Raw genomic sequence first — 16,559 nt, 5'->3', positions numbered from 1 at the left:
ATAAATGTATAGCCTTACTGGTACTGGTAACATCACTCATATTTTTTTTTTTTTTTTTTACTCTTTTTTTTTTTTATTGGTTTATAACATTGTAAAAATTTCAGGTGTACATCATTGTACTTCTATTTCTGCATGGACTACATCACTCATCTTACGTATACCATGCCACACTTTATAAAAGATCAGTCATTTAGGGCCGGCCCCGTGGCTTAGCAGTTAAGTGCGCGCGCTCTGCTGCTGGCGGCCCGGGGTTCGGATCCCGGGCGCGCACCGACGCACTGCTTCTCCCGCCATGCTGAGGCCGCGTCCCACATGCAGCAACTGGAAGGATGTGCAACTGCGACACACAACTATCTACTGGGGCTTTGAGGGGAAAATAAATAAATAAAATCTTTAAAAAAAAAAAAAAAAGATCAGTCATTTAATTCTACATGATTTTAAAATTATAACGTTTTTCCAGTTATATATCCTTCCTAATAGTAAAATTTATAAATAGTTCAAGGACTACATGGTTAGTTTGCCTCAAATCTAAGATTATTCAAGATCTCCTAAATCAACTTGAGTACCTACTAAGTACATTCATTATTTGATGCCACAAGGAACTACATTTAAGAAAATTGCAGTCTAGTTAAGAACAAATATATGCATAGAAGGATCACATAAAAACCACCATTAAAAACATTAAGTGCAGGGGCCGGCCCGGTGGGTCAAGCGGTTAAGTGCGTGCGCTCTGCTGCGGCGGCCCGGGGTTCGCTGGTTCGGATCCCGGGCGCGCACTGACGCACCACTTATCAAGCCATGCTGTGGCGGCGTCCCATATAAAGTGGAGGAAGATGGGCATGGATGTTAGCCCAGGGCCAGTTTTCTTCAGCAAAAAGAGTAGGATTGGCAGATGTTAGCTCAGGGCTGATCTTCCTCACAAAAAAAAAAAAAATTAAGTGCAAAAAACGATGTTAGAGACTGTAAGTAATTCAGAAATGTGTTAAGAACATAGGAAACACAGGATGAAACAGCAGCAAAGGTTTCATGAAAAGGAGATAACTACAGAGGAGAATTCAAGTCGGATCGGGGAATGAAAAGAATAAGGGTATTTGAAGTGAGAAAAACAGCATAAACAAGCTTAGAGATGGAAATGAGCATCCGGTCATGGACAATGAGAAGACCAAGCTGGTTGGGGTAGAAAGGTTTTAAGATAAAGCTAGATATTACAGTCCAGTTGGGAAAGGATGGATGAGAAAGATCACTTCACAGGGTTCAACTGCGACTCATTCACTGTTTATAGGATTACTTAATTATTTAAGAAGTATATGGAAAAAAAGGTGAAAAAATTTTACTTATCAATAAAATAGTTTCTCACTGGCAAGTAAAGTAACTAAGCAAGATAGGTATGGTTATCTAATAAAACAGCTGGCAGTAAACTGTATCTTTGCAGACTCAAATTGCAGGTGTTTACCTTGGATTATTAGAAAGTTCTGGGAAATCATAAGCTCCTGCCCTCGAAGTCACTTTTACGAAAACCACAGTGTAGCAGTATAGAAGAATTCCAGGATATAGGAGAGAGCAATGAAACAAGCTTTAAATTGTTGCTGTTGTATTATATATGGTGCCTGAACAATGTATTTGCATGACTGGTTTAAGGAAAGAGAACAAGCACTCCTTAATTCAGAACATGCTTAGAGGTGCTGGCCCAGTGGCGCAGTGGTTAAGTGCTCACACTCCACTTCAGTGGCCCAGGGTTCGCTGGTTCGGATCCTGGGCGTGGACCTATACACTGCTCATCAAGCCACGCTGGGGTGGCATCCCACATAGAGCAACTAGAAGGATGTAAAACTATGACATACAACCATCTACTGGGGCTTTGGGGAGAAAAAAGGAAAAAAGGGGGAAGATTGGCAACAGATGTTAGCTCAGGGCCAATCTTTCTCAGCAAAAAGAGGAGGATTGGCAAAAAGATGTTAGCTCAGGGCCAATCTTCCTCAAAAAGAAAATTATAGGGCCAGCCCCAGTGGCCTAGTGGTTAAGTTAGGCACGCTCCGCTTTGGTAGCCTGTATCTGGTTCCCAGGCACAGACCTACATCACTGTCTGTCAGTGGCCATGCTGTTGCGGTGGCTCACGTACAGAAAGAGGAAGATTGGCAATAGATGTTAGCTCAGGGTGAATCTTCCTCAGAGGAAAAAAAAAAAAAGAAAATTGTAGATTATTTAAATTTTAGAAACAAAAACAAAACTACAAATTATATCTGGTATATACAAAAGCATTAAAGAAGACTAGAAGAGTATAAACCCATTTATGACAGTGGCGTGGGGATGGGGAGAAGATGCAGAACTGGGGATAGTGGCCACAGGGAACTTTAGCTGTAATGTTGCCACTTTTTACACACAGATGGAAGCAAATTTAACTAATTGCTAATGGCTTTTAATTCCAGGTATTGGTCTACAACTGTCAAAATGGGATAGTGACATCATTGAGGAAAAGATGCCAACTGACAATGAGAATGGGAAACTGCTTTAATGGAAACTAAGAGATGGTTACATAAACCAGAAGATAATATAGCATGTTCCTATCAGAATACTCTACATCCTCCAAAGAGATGTACATCTGTTGTTGATAACACCCCCACAGAATGAGGATTTGAATTCACTTTGCCACTGCAGGAGGGGGCTGGGGAGCAGACGATTCTCCCCACTTTTCCTCTCATCTGACTCTTCTGGGGATACTGGCTACATTCCCTGCCTACTCATCAGGTGCAAGTAAGTGATGCAAAACAACACACTCCTAAGTATTTATTGTGAGATGGCGTACCCAAAAGTGAAATTTCCAGATGCATCTTGCAGCAGGCACAGGCTTCAAACCTGAGGTCCATTCCTGCAATTTGTTACAATATTCTTTGTATTCTCTATACGTTTAATCCTAATTCTGAGAAATATAAAAGAAAACGAGAAATGTAATTGGTGATAGAGTAATATATAAGACTTCTCAAAAAAGGGTGGCAATGAAGAAAAGGAAGCTGATCAAGGTTCAGATAGCCTGATATAAAGGGTATGAGTTTACGAATGGTTATAAATTTCAGGGCAATGATTTGTGACACCAAATCATTCATGACACTAGAAAACCACCCCTGTCCCACTACTCTCAAATAATTGTTTACCCAAAGCAATTTAACATGTTCAAATAATAAATTTACATAAAACAGTCGCTTATTGTTTATAAAAATGAAAGGCAATCAAAATACATATCTACACATATATACTCTTTCCACCTACAAATACTGCAATAATAAAATTTATCAAGATAAATAACTGCTAAACTAAATTTAGTTACATATTCACAAAGGACAAGGCAATTCAACTTCAGCTATTAATAAGTTGCCATTAGTTTAAAAAACCTGAAAGACTAAGTGGTATAAACTGAACATACCATTCATGTTACAATTAAACATAATCTTCATTTTATTTGACAGTTTATGCAACACAAACCTCACTAGAATTTAAGCTCCATACAAGCGTTTTTGGTTATGTTCACTACCATAAACCAAAGGCCTATAATGGTACTGGGCACATGCAGGCACTCAATATTTATTAAATAAATTCAATTAATACAAATGTTTAATAATTAATTCACTATAAAATACCTAACTTTTAACCTAAAAGCAAAAGAACAATATGCTTTATACATATTTCCTTAGTCTTCACAACAATAAAATCTGCACTGAAGAAATAAACATATGGGTAGGTTTCTGAGTTAAATTCTGTCCCTCAAAAATTGCCACCCAAAGACCAAGCTAGGGGGAAGCCAAATTCATGGCAAGAATTCTAGGTCCTACTAGGCTGACCATATTTTAGTCTGTTAGGCCTGTCAGTATTCCTCAAATGAGCCCATCAAGTATCTCTGTGTTCAACTTGCATTTAGGGCCAGCCCAGATTAAGATAATTAGTAAATATGAAGGAGATGGGGGGAAATTTACCAAACTGGTTGGTTACACTAAAATCTTAAGTACCTTCTGTGTACCTAACATATGAATAGCAATTTATTGTTTGATAAAATGCTTACACATGTTCTCATTTTACAGTCCTGTGAGGTGGAAACCCCCTCCTTATAAATGAAGATGTATAGCCTCAGAATTTAAGTCCACAGTCACATAGCTAGTAAGTGGCAAAATGAGAATTTCAAGATTTCTGTCTCTAACGCCCAAGCTTTTCTCACTGAACTGTACAATTTCATCATGAAATAATCCCTTAGGGTTTAGGGTAACCAGTTGTCAACCACATCAGAAACATCTGGAAAGCTTCTGAAATTATAGATGCGCAGGCTCCATCCTCTAAGAAATTTGTGATCTAACTGGTCTTGGGCAGAGCCAGGCATTCAACTATATTTTAAAATGCTCCCCAAGTGATTCTAACTCAGAGCCAGGTTGCAAACTATTGACTTAGATAATAAAGGTCTTTAAATGTCATCTTAAGAACCTACCTTGAGGTACATCAAAAAGGTACAGAAGATGAAGGTAAGCCAGTATTATAGTCACCTGCTTCAGTAAATGCAGCCAGAATTTCCAAGTTTCTGTTAAGAAATTTTAAATGCCTCACTAGCACTCCTTGGCTTTTTACTTTTATGGAAATCTCCAAAGAACATATGAAAGCCAGGTCAGTTTCTGGACACAAAAACTCTTCTAAAAGTCACCAACATAAAAGTGAAAGCAGCAGGTCCTCAGAGGAAAAAAAACTGATTACAAAATACCCTGCATCAGAATGGGGTCTCATTTGATTGGAATTGACAGTGGCAGGAGGTGGTCTCCTCTGGACATATTTTAGTAGTCCTATGCAATTTGCCAGTATGCTAAATTATAATGAAAGAAAAACCTGGTAAATTATCAGACCCCTAGACAACTGGGGAAAATGACAAAAAAGTTCACGCATTTGTTCATAAAACAAATATCTACTGATGACCTGCCAAGTTCCAGGCTCTGTTCTACAATTCAAGATAAATAATGATCAGTAAATTTCTGTCTTCCAGGAGCTTGTAAACTATTTACATAAAAAAAAGGGGGGAGTCAATACAACCTGACCTGAATGCTGACCTCAAACAAGGGCTGGATTAATCACTGGGCCACCCCAACTGAAAAAAGTCAATAACATGATTTCTATCAACTCAGATGTCTCAAAATCCTGAGCTGTAAAGGAACTGTCTATCACTCTGGGAGATGTACTCTTGAGTGATTTGTGTTCCGGGTCTGGCAGGTCCAAACAGCGTTTAACTGGGTATCATCTCGTCAGGGACGCCTTTTATTTAACACCTTACAGTTGGACCTTTACTCTATACAAAGAGCTATACCACATGCTCAACAGGGTGGCAAGTGGTCTACTGAGAGTTGAAAGCAACCACAAACATTCTGCATTAGCCTGTGGCACTGACTTTGCCAGAAGTTAAGACCTGTCTAGGGGGAAAGGTGGATTAAGAGTCTCCAAAAACTCATGGTAGAACCCATGGACTAGAATTTGAACAGCAGAGGGCGGTGCAGCCGATTTCACAAAAAGTTTTACCGACTGGAGCCCCCCAGGAATGGGCCACAGGCCCCAGTATAAGATGAAACTTGCTCAGTGAACTCAACGAACCGTAAAATACGCTAAGTGCTCAGCGTTGGACTCATGTGGCTGTTTTCCATAACCTCTACTCTGGTCTGACCGTTAAAGCTCCCTTGCGGATACTCTTGACCTTACAGTTTGGGGGTGGGGATGGGATGGGGGAAGGAGGAATGAAGTCAGCCTATCAGGTTTTCCAAAAGAACGCTTATCCTTGATTTTTGGAAAGAGTCTTAAAATTGTAGGGGACTCATTCCCCTGAAAGATAATCTGGTTCTTCTTGCCAGTGACATCGCTGACAAACACATTACAACATAATTTGGGGGGAGGGGAGGAGGGCAAGAAAAGGAAAAAGAAACCAATTCTGTGGGTTAACACGAGCCCCTCTCACTTCGAAACGACAAAACTAGACGCCCCTCCTTAACTTAGTTTCGCTTTAAGTTTACGCACCCAGGTCGCCCACTCTGTCCTCCCCCAAGCATGGAATCCAAACTTTCTGCCCCTCACATGAGCCCCAGGCCATGGAACTCCTCCCGGCACGCCGGGCTCCGCTTACGAAGAGCCTCGAGCCCAGGGGCGGGCAGGACCTAAGCCAAGGTCCCCGGCTCGCGTTCTCCCCCAAAGCTGCCCGTACCTGTCCAGCATCTGCTGTAGAGCTTGGTCCGGCATCTTCCGCGGAGCCGGCGCACTCGCCTCCCCAGTGGACCCGGTCAGGGCCGGGCCCAGGGACAATAGCACTGAGAGGCGGCGAAGTAGGCCTCAGTCCGGCGGCAGCCGCGAGCCCGCCACCCACCCTCCCGGGGCGGCTCCGTGAGCCCGGCGGCGGCAGTGCGCGGCCTGTGGGCGTCCGGAGGAGGCGGAGGGGAACAAGGAGGAGGAGCCTGGGGCAGGGAGGCGGCGATCGCGGCCCGGGTTCCTGCCCGTCGGCCCGGGGTTCCGGTCCATGGACCGCGGGCGCCGAGTTGCTGCCGGCGGAGGAGCTACCTCTGTGAGGTAAGAGTCACCGCCTCCGTGCGCGCCGGGGTCACGACGCAAGGCGGCCCAGAGCAGCATGGGAGATGTAGTCCTCGGACCGTCTCCGCTAGAGGCTGCACAGCCCGCCCGGACCACCGCCGCCGCGCCCGCCGCCGCCCGGCCGGCGCCCTCCGGTTTCCTTCCTCCAGGGGGAAAAATGTCCTTCGGGCCGCTTTCCAGGAAGCAGCAGGATGTGCTGCTCCACTGTCACTGGTAACAAGGTCAGCCCTCCCTGCCTGTTTCTTTTCTCCTCAGTTCCTACCCTCAGGTGGGACCGAGCCAGGTGAGGGGAGGGGGCTAAAGGGCCAATTCTCTTCAGGGACCCTAGCCCCGGCCGCGGCGTCGGGGCGGGCCGTGGCGGGGACGGGGGTGGCAGAAGCCCCTTCTGAAGCCCTCGGCGCTGGGGCCAGCCTCTGCCGCGTCTGAGCCCATTTTGGGGAGTTACACAACCCCCGCACAGGGTCGGATGCTCTAGTGCGCGAGGTTATTCCTAAGGGGGCGGCTGGGCAGGGACTGCCTTGACCAGATGGTTCCCACCCGAGCCTCTCAGTGTGTGTTGGGGGGGGGGGCAGGGGTGGGAGGGGAGAAAAGATTATTCTCTCCCTGTCTAGGAACCTTCTAAAATGTGCCTGGGCTTTCAAGGGCTCGCCGACAGTCTCCAAATGGAACATGTTCGTGAATAAACAGCTCTTGCTTACTCAGCTGTGGGTTGTCAGGGGTGTTTGTTTCTCTCTCTGCTGCTGATCACTGTTAACCATTTCTAGTCGCCTTGACACCTCCAAGCAGGTGGATGTGTGTCTGTGTGTGTGTGTGTTTGGGGGGGGGGCGGATCAAAAGGGAAAAATCATAAATCATTCGTTGGATTATTCTCTGACGCTTTAGGGACAGCTTTGGCGGGAGGGAAAAGCTGTTGGCTAAAACGAATGCGTCTTTTGGACGGCCTGTGGCGTTCTCTAGTGCTGTGATTGGTACGACGTCTGGTAGTTTTCCCTTAATTATGATTAATTTCTGTTGCAAGAGGTTTGATTTTTTTCTCTAAATTAAAATGTTTTTTAAGCTTTTTTTGTGTAGAATTTTACAATCAGCTCTTAATTCTCTGTTTAAAGTGTGCTTCCTGAATATATTTGAGCTAGAGTGTACACTGCCAGGAAAAAAAAGGAAATGTAACATGTGACCAGAAGTTTATTTGGCCTTCAATTTCTGAAAGATGCTTTTATTAAAGGCTTTGGGAATTTACATGACTAATTGTAATTAATGTTTTACCTTTTTCTCATGAAATGAGAGGCCCCTGCTAGTGGAGGAAAATAAGTACTTAATTTAATCAGGGCGTTTGATATTATAAGTTCCTATTTATTTCTCCTCCTACTGCGTGAGCCTTCCCTTACTGTGTATTTATCTCAAGCAATTGTCAGCCCAAGAAGATGCATATATACATCTGTCTCAAAAAAATGGAATTTGATCCTAGAATATTGATTAAATAGGCTAGTGCAAACTCCATTTAGTTTTATGATTTACACTAAAAGTTCTCACCTCATCTTAGAATTTCTGTTTGAACCAAAAATTGGAAAGTAATATGATACACTGCTGTTGATAGCAAAGCTGTTTGCAGATTAACCTTATTAGTAAAAAAAAAAAAAAGGATTTTATATTAGCATTTTCATGAAAAGTCTGTTTCCTGGCTGCGTCAAAAATTCTTTGAAATAGAAAACAAAAAATTCTGTTATTCGTCTTGAGAGTGATTAGCATCTGACCTAGTAATTCTACTCTTTGGTATCTACCCAAAAGAAATAAAAACATATGTCTACATGACGCAAGGTTCTTAGCAGCATTATTCCTAACAGCCAAAAAGTGTCAACAGCCCAAATATCCATCAGTTGCTGAATGGATAAACCAAATGTGGTATATCCATACAATAGAATATTATTAGGTGATAGCAAAGAATGAAGTTCTGATACATGTGACAACATGGATGAATCTTGAAAACATGCTAAGTGAAAGGAGCCAGTCAGCAAAACCACATATTGTATGATTCCATTTATATTGAATGTTAGGAATAAACAAATTCATAAAGACAAAGTAGATTAGTGGTTGCCTAGGGCTAGTGGAGATGGGCAGAAGTGGGCAAAGACTACTAATGGGTACGAGGTTTCTTTTTGGGGTGATGAAAATGTTCCAGAATTAGAGTGGTGATGGTTACACTTTGTGAATTTTATCTCAATGAAAACAGTAAGATAAAACAGGGCCAGCTCAGTGGTGCAGCAGTTAAGTGCGCACGCTCCACTTACAGGTTCGGATCCCAGGCGCGCACCAATGGACTGCTTGTGAGGCCATGCTGTGGTGGCGTCCCATATAAAGTAGAGGAAGGCGGGCACAGATGTTAGCCCAGGGCCAATATTCCTCAGCAAAAAGAGGAGGATTGGTGGGCCGGCCCCGTGGCTTAGCGGTTAAGTGCTCGCGCTCTGCTGCTGGCGGCCTGGGTTCGGATCCCGGGCGCGCAGCGACGCATCACTTCTTCGGCCATGCTGGGGCCGGGTCCCACGTACAGCAACTGGAAGAATGTGCAGCTGTGGCATACAACTATCTACTGGGGCTTTGGGGGGGGGGGGGAAGGAGGAGGATTGGCAATAGATGTTGGCTCAGAGCCAGTCTTCCTTGGCAAAAAGAGGAGGATTGACATGGATGTTGGCTCAGGGCTGATGTTCCTCACACACACAAAAAGAGAGTACAAAAAAAAAAAAAAACAGGAGGATTGGCATCCGATGTTAGCTCAGGGCTGATCTTCCTCACAAAAACAAAAAAAAGATAAAATTAAATTCTGGTGATGGTAGCATAGCTCTGTAAATATACCAAAAAAAATTGAATTGTACACTTAATATGAGTAAATTTTATGGTATGTAAATTACATCTCAATAAAGCTATTAAAAAAGGTAATTAGCTCTGTATAAAATGTTCGTAAGGACAGCTAAAGAAAAATGGGGAAAACAAATAACTGAATTCTTTATTATCAAACTTTAATTTTTTATATTTTTTAATTAGTATGGGTAAAAATCATGATTGATAAAACTCATGAAGTAAATTAATTCCTTGCATTTTTAAATGGGTGACACATATAGCCTGAATTTCAATATTGTCTGTCAACTTTGTTTTCCTTGGCTCTTGCATTTTCAAATAAGACTCAGAATAATTGGAATTACAATGTACTCTCTCTTTTTTTTTTTTTTTTGTGAGGGGATCAGCCCAGTGCTAACATCTGCCAATCCTACTCTTTTTTTGCTGAGGAAGACTGGCCCTGGGCTAACATCCGTGCCCATCTTCCTCTACTTTATGTGGGTTGCTGCCACAGCATGGCTTGCCAAGCAGTGCGTTGGTGCGCGCCCAGGATCCAAACCAGTGAACCCCGGGCCGCCACAAGCGGAGTGCATGCACTTAACCGATGCGCCCCAGTGCTGGCCCCTGTACTCTCTGTTTTTGAAGGAAAAAAGTCTTAATTACTTAGATCTTACTCTGACCAAAAAAAAAAGTTGAAAAGCACTCCTGCATTTTACATAGGGTTAAAGGTTTATGGTAAATGGTACTCAGTCAAGAGAGTACCAACATGACTACAGCCAAAAAAAAATTTCCTCAGTGATATATTTTGAAATAGAAATTCATCTACTGAAAATATTTAAAGATTCTTTCAACTTCAGAGGGCAAGAACAAGGATTGACAATGTAGAGTTATCCTAAAGAGTTATGGAACATGTTAATAATTTGTAATAGATTTAGAAATACCTGAGTATGGAACTGCTCTAAATATGTCAGGAAATTTACATAGTATGTTACTTTAATGTTCCTCCATCACACTTGTTTTGAACTGTCTGCTGAAATGGGCTCTGGAGGTATTCCATAGAGAAATAGTATAAAATATCCCAATGCCCTCCAAGGAGAGTTGTCAATTGGCAAATTTGGTGATAAACTGCAGGCTGAGCCCACATTGCTGCCCACAGAAAGTTCTTCATTAATTCATTCAGCAGATGTTTCCAGAGGGCTTATGATGTGCCTGGGAATTCCAGTAGCAAATTAAACTATAATTACCATTTAAGAACATACAAACTACCTAACAATGCTCGTATTTTTAAAAATACAACAAGGCACTTACATATGAAATATTACATAATGGCAGCATATGATGAAGTGCCAAATGAATGGCATAGAAATACAAAGTGATGTAGAGGTTTAGAGGAGACTGTTATGGGCTGGTGTCTTAAAGAGAGCTTTGTGAAACAAGGGAAATTTAGGCTTCTACACCTTGTAGCAGTAGAAGGAATTATGTAGGTGAAGAGGTGGAGAAGGATCTTGGGTCTGGATAAGGATGAAAAGATGTAGAGAGAGGAGTTAACCTCTGTGACTGGAACTGTGGGTCTCTGCTAAGTAGGAGTGAAAAATATGCTTGGCTAGTTAAGTAGGGAATAGTTAAAAGGCCTGGAAATCTATTAATTCTTTGCAAATATTTATTGAACAGGCACTATTTATAAGTGCCTACCTTTGTAGAGTTTACAGTTTATAGTGAGAAAGAGAGATAATCGTATAAATTGCAAATGTGGTACTTAATTGCAAAGAGTGCTTGAGAGATTATAACTAGGGATTTGACCTAGACAGGGAGGTCAGGAAAGTTTCTCTCAAGAAGTGTCCATTATGCTGAGGCCTGAAGATGAGCAGGGGTTAACTAGATAGAGGGAGGAGGGAAGAACATCCCAGGCCAAAGAACAGCATGTGCAAATATCCTATAAAGGAAAGCCCTATGATGAATAAGAGAAACCAAAACAAAGGGGGAGTATGGGGGATGGGGCCAAAAATGTCAATCAAGTGACAGACCGAAGAGCTTTGTAGACCAATTTAAGGAATTTTGCCCATATTCTAGAATCCTGCCAGGAGGAGTTTAGACATTAGAAATCGACTCCCTTCTGTAGGAAATGGGAAGTTAACTTGTAGTGGTTCCTGTGAATCAGAGAATTGTCCTGGAAATTCTGATCCATGTGCCTTGTAGTTGTGCCCACTTTGCTGTTTTTTTGTTTTTTTTTTAACAAATTCCCTAAGTAATTATTAGATGAATGATATCTCTGCAGAAATACTGCAGTGTTTGAGAGCTTCAACTCAAGTCTAGGTTTGGGTCTTAGCATTGCCACTCAGAAGCTCAGCAACTTTGGGCAGGTTATTGAATCTCTTTGAACCAAAATTTCCTCATCTTCCATGGGGAGAATTATAGAACCTACCTCATTGGGTTACTGGGAGGATTAAATGAGAAACTTCATTTGGGAGCTCCATTGGTGTTAGCTCTTAATTATTACTAAAAGTTCTTGAGTAAAGGTGAGAGTGATTTAGAGGGATTAATCTTGCAGTGGTGTGCTGGGTGGATTGGAAACAAAGACAGGTTAGGACTGGGCTAGGTCTCAGTAACTTGGCTATGGTCTATAACTATTTTCAAAAGTTTGCTTTAACATGGCTATAAGTTCTTGAAGATCCTTAGATAGGCTAAGTAGTTCTCAACTAGATAATGTCCCCGGGCCTCTCTAAAGGTTTTTTACAGGGAGACTTTTGTCCCCAGAATACATTTTACTAGCTTAGCATCTACAGGATTACTTTGAATTTTTCTGAATTCTGGACAGAGGCTTCACTGGCCACTTATAGAGGACAGTCTAAAACCCGTCTATTTATGTTCACTTGCTACCAGAGAATAGAATCCTAACAGCTTATATCCACTCTAATGGAGTAGATATTTACAAAGGGTAAATAATTTTACAAAAAATCATCATCCACCAATTTGCCTTTCCTCTGCCTCATAAATATAGCGGAAGACCCGTTACCTTTCATTATTCTTGCTTAAATTCCTTTCTCTGGGTTATGTGTTGCTGGGATATGCAGTGTTGTGTGAAGGGTAGGCAAAAGTCACAGGATAACACACCAATTTCCCTTTTGTATGTTGTTCCTGGAGTATCAATTTTATAAGAAAACATATATATAAAGAATTGTTTTCCTTTTTAAACAAACATGTTTGTCATAGGGCAGCAGTTTTCAAAGTGTGGTCTAGCAGACCCGTAGAGTTCCCTGAGAACCTTTCCAGGGGGTATGTGAGGTCAAAACTATTTTCATAAAAATACTAAAACATTATTTGCCTATTTCACTGCATTGGCATTTACACTGATGGCACAAGCAATGGTGGATGAAACTGCTTGTACCTTAGCACCATTAAAGGCATTAGCACCAAACTGTACCAATTTTTATATATTCTTTACCACCATGCACAGGCAGTAAAAACAAAACAAAACAAAAGTTCACTTCAGGAATGTCCTCGAGGGGCCGGCCCCATGGTGTAGTGGTTAAGTGCACACTCTGCTGCTGGTTGCCCGGGTTCGGAGACCGGGTGCGCACCGATGCACTGCTCGTCAGGCCATGCTGTGGTGCCGTCCCATATAAAGTGGAGGAAGATGGGCACAAGTGTTAGCCCAGGGCCAGTCTTCCTCAGCAAAAAGAAGAGGATTGGCATGGATGTTAGCTCAGGGCTAGTCTTCCTCACCAAAAAAAAAAAAGACTGTCCTTGATTAAGCAGTAAAAAAATTCATTTTATTAAATCTTGACCCTTGGATACACATATTTTTAATATTTTGTGTGATAAAATGGGAAACGTACACTTCTGCTGCATCCAAAGTATGATAGTTGTCTCAGGGAAAAACACTTACATGATTGAGATGCAAACTGAACTGGCTGCTTATGGTACACTATTTTTACCTGAAAGACTGACAATCAAAATTTTAAACTTTTGTGCTGTAAAGGATACTGTTAAGAAAGTGAAAAGACATCCCAGAGAAGGGGAGAAAATATTTGGAAATCATATATCTGAAAAAGGACTTGTATCTAGAATATACGAAGATTTATTACAACTCAATATGTAATAGAAAGGCAAATAACACAATTAAAAAATGGACAAAGGGGGCCGGCCCGTGGCTTAGCGGTTAAGTGCGTGTGCTCCGCTACTGGCGGCCCGGGTTCGGATCCCGGGTGCCCACCGACGCACCGCTTCTCCGGCCATGCTGAAGCCGCGTCCCACATACAGCAACTAGAAGGATGTGCAACTATGACGTACAACTATCTGCTGGGGCTTTGGGGAACAAAAAAAGGAGGAGGATTGGCAATAGATGTTAGCTCAGAGCTGGTCTTCCTCAGCAAAAAGAGGAGGATTAGCACGGATGTTAGCTCAGGGCTGATCTTCCTCACACAAAAAAAAAATGGACAAAGGATTTGTCTGAATAGACATTTCTCCAAAGACATACAAAATATACAAATGGGCAGTAAGCATGTGAAGAGATGCTCACCAACATCAGCCATCAGGGAAATGCAAATCAAAACCACAATGTGATATTACTTTACTCTCACTAGGATGGCTGTAATAAAAAAGATGAGTAATAACAAATGTTGGTGAGCATGTGAAGAAATCAGAGCTCTAGTACACTGCTGTTGGGAAGGTAAAATGGCGTGGCTGCTTTGGAAAAACAGTCTGGCTCTTCCTCAAAAGGTTAAACATAAAGTTTCCGTATGACCCAGCAATTCTACTCCCAGGTATATACCCAAGAGAAATGAAAACATATGTCTGCACAAAAACTCATACATGAATGTTCATAGCAGCATTATTCATAATAGTCAAAAAGTGGAGCAACCCAAATGTTCATCAATTGTTGAATGGATAAAATGTGGTATGTCCATACAATGGAATATTATTCAACAATAAAGAGGAATGAAGTACTGACACATGCTACAACATGAATGAATTTTGAAAACATTGTGCTAGGGGCCGGCCTGGTGGTGTAGCGGTTAAGTGCACGTGCTTTGCTACAGTGGCCCAGGGTTTGCAGGTTCGGATCCCGGGTGCGCACCAACGCACCGCTTGTCAAGCCATGCTGTGGCAGTGTCCCATATAAAGTAGAGGAAGATGGGCACGGATGTTAGCCCAGGGCCGATCTTCCTCAACAAAACGAGGAGGATTGGCACAGATGTTAGCTCAGGGCTGGTCTTCCTCACAAATGAATGAATGAGTGAATGATTGGGTTTTAAAAAAAAGAAAACATTGTGCTGAGTGAAATAAGCCAGTCCAAAAAAGCACATATTCTATGATTCCATTTATATGAAATGTAATAGGCAGAGGCAGAAAGTAGATTAGTGGTTGCCTAGGGCTGGGGGAGATGGAGTTTTGGGGGCTGACGACTAAGGTGTGCAGGTATTTCTTTCTGAGGTGATTACAGTATTCTAAAATTGTAGTGATTGCACAACTCTGAATATACTAAAAGCCACTGAATTGTACAGTTTAAATGGATGAATTACAGATGCGGTATTTGAATTATATCACCATAAAACTGTTATTTAAAATAACACCACGGGCTGGCCCGGTCGCACAAGTGGTTAAGTGCGCGTGCTCTGCTGCAGCGCCTGGGGTTCGCCAGTTCGGATCCCGGGCGTGCACCGACGCAGCGCTTGACAAGCCATGCTGTGGCGGCGTCTCATATAAAGTGGAGGAAGATGGGCACGAATGTTAGCCCAGGGCCAGTCTTCCTCAGCAAAAAAAGAGGAGAATTGGCAGATGTTAGCACAGGGCTGGTCTTCCTCACAAAAAAAAAAAAACAAGAAAAATAAATTAAAAAGAAAAATAACACCAGATAAAACTTTTAAATCCATTATTAGCAGACTGATTTAATAACTTCTGGCATATCCATATAGCATGATATTATATAGCTGAGTTATTAAAACAAATGAGATATTTCTATATAGGCCATAATGAAAAGTTGCCAAAGATATAGTAGCCATCAGTTAGGATTTTTTTCTTCCATGGAAATCAATTCTAGCTAATTCAGCCCCGCTAGGGGACATTTGTTAATGTCTGGAGATGTTTTTGATTGTTACACTAGGGGATGCTGCTGGCATCTGGTAGGTAGAGACCAGGGATGCTGCTAAATATACTATAATGTGTAGAATAGCCCCTCACAACAAAGAATTCTGTAGCCCAAAATGTCAGTAGTGCTGAGGTTGAGAAACCGTGAGCTAACTTAAGCAAAGGGAAATTCATTGGAAGTATATGGGTGAGCTCACCAGATTGAAAGTAAGGCAGGAGAACCAGGCTAGGAACAGTCCAGTAGCAGCCACCACAGTGAATCTTGGTAGCAGGAACATTCCATGCTCTCATACGGGTGCAGCACTGGAATGAATGAACTCCAACTGTTTATGTTCTGCTCACAGTTCAAAATCGAAGGAGGGAGCATCTAATCAATCTTCCTTGCCACTTGGCTAAGGGAGGGCAGTATACCTTGAATGAAGGCAATTCCTCCAAAGGAAGTACATTGATTAGCAAACACTTATTGATCATATACTTATGTTTTAGTTACTGTTTAGATGCTGGGGATAGAGTAGAGCAAAAGAGACAAAAATACCCTGGTGGAGCTTATATTATGGTGCTAAATTAGGGCAAATCTTTAAGAAATAATTTAAAGAAGGTAAAATAGTTGCCAAACACCAAAACCAATAAATACTACCTATAAGTTAAGTGAAAAAATCAGGGAGTAGAGAGTATCTATAGTATTATCCCATTTACTTTTTTTTTTTTCTAACTTAGCATGTATATGTAAGGAGATTTCTAGAATGATACATAGGAAATTGCTTTTTAGAAAATATTACCTCTGGAGCCGGCCCCGTGGCTTAGCAGTTAAGTGCACGTGCTGCGCTGCTGGCAGCCCGGGATTCGGATCCTGGGTGTGCACAGATGTACCACTTCTCTCGCCATGCTGAGGCCGCGTCCCACGTACAGCAACTAGAAGGATGTGCAACTATGACATACAACTATCTACTGGGGCTTTGGGGGAAAAAATAAATAAATAAATAAAATTATAGAAAATATTACCTCTGGATGGTGAGACAGAATACGGAGTGGGGAGCCTGCTTTTCATTTTA

At 42.0% G+C, this 16,559-nt stretch overlaps 2 protein-coding genes across 3 annotated transcripts in view; one reads left to right on the top strand and one right to left on the bottom strand.

The window, feature by feature from the left end:
- MARCHF5 (membrane associated ring-CH-type finger 5) overlaps positions 1-6,541 on the bottom strand; it is a 55,329-nt gene extending 48,788 nt beyond the window's left edge. The window contains exon 1 of the mRNA XM_058543534.1: positions 6,212-6,541. Within this exon, the coding sequence (XP_058399517.1) occupies positions 6,212-6,246 (35 nt within the window). The 5' untranslated portion in view covers positions 6,247-6,541. The remainder of the gene's footprint in view (positions 1-6,211) is intronic.
- A 213-nt stretch (positions 6,542-6,754) lies between these two features.
- CPEB3 (cytoplasmic polyadenylation element binding protein 3) overlaps positions 6,755-16,559 on the top strand; it is a 178,927-nt gene continuing 169,122 nt past the window's right edge. For both annotated transcript variants that reach the window (XM_058543532.1, XM_058543530.1), the window contains exon 1: positions 6,755-6,812. The gene's annotated coding sequence lies outside the window, so the exon portion shown is untranslated. The remainder of the gene's footprint in view (positions 6,813-16,559) is intronic.

Source organism: Diceros bicornis, chromosome 6 (assembly GCF_020826845.1).
Source record: "Diceros bicornis minor isolate mBicDic1 chromosome 6, mDicBic1.mat.cur, whole genome shotgun sequence".
NCBI lineage: Eukaryota > Metazoa > Chordata > Mammalia > Perissodactyla > Rhinocerotidae > Diceros > Diceros bicornis.
Note: the sequence above shows the minus strand (reverse complement) of the source record. Positions and strands in the feature narration are given on the sequence as shown.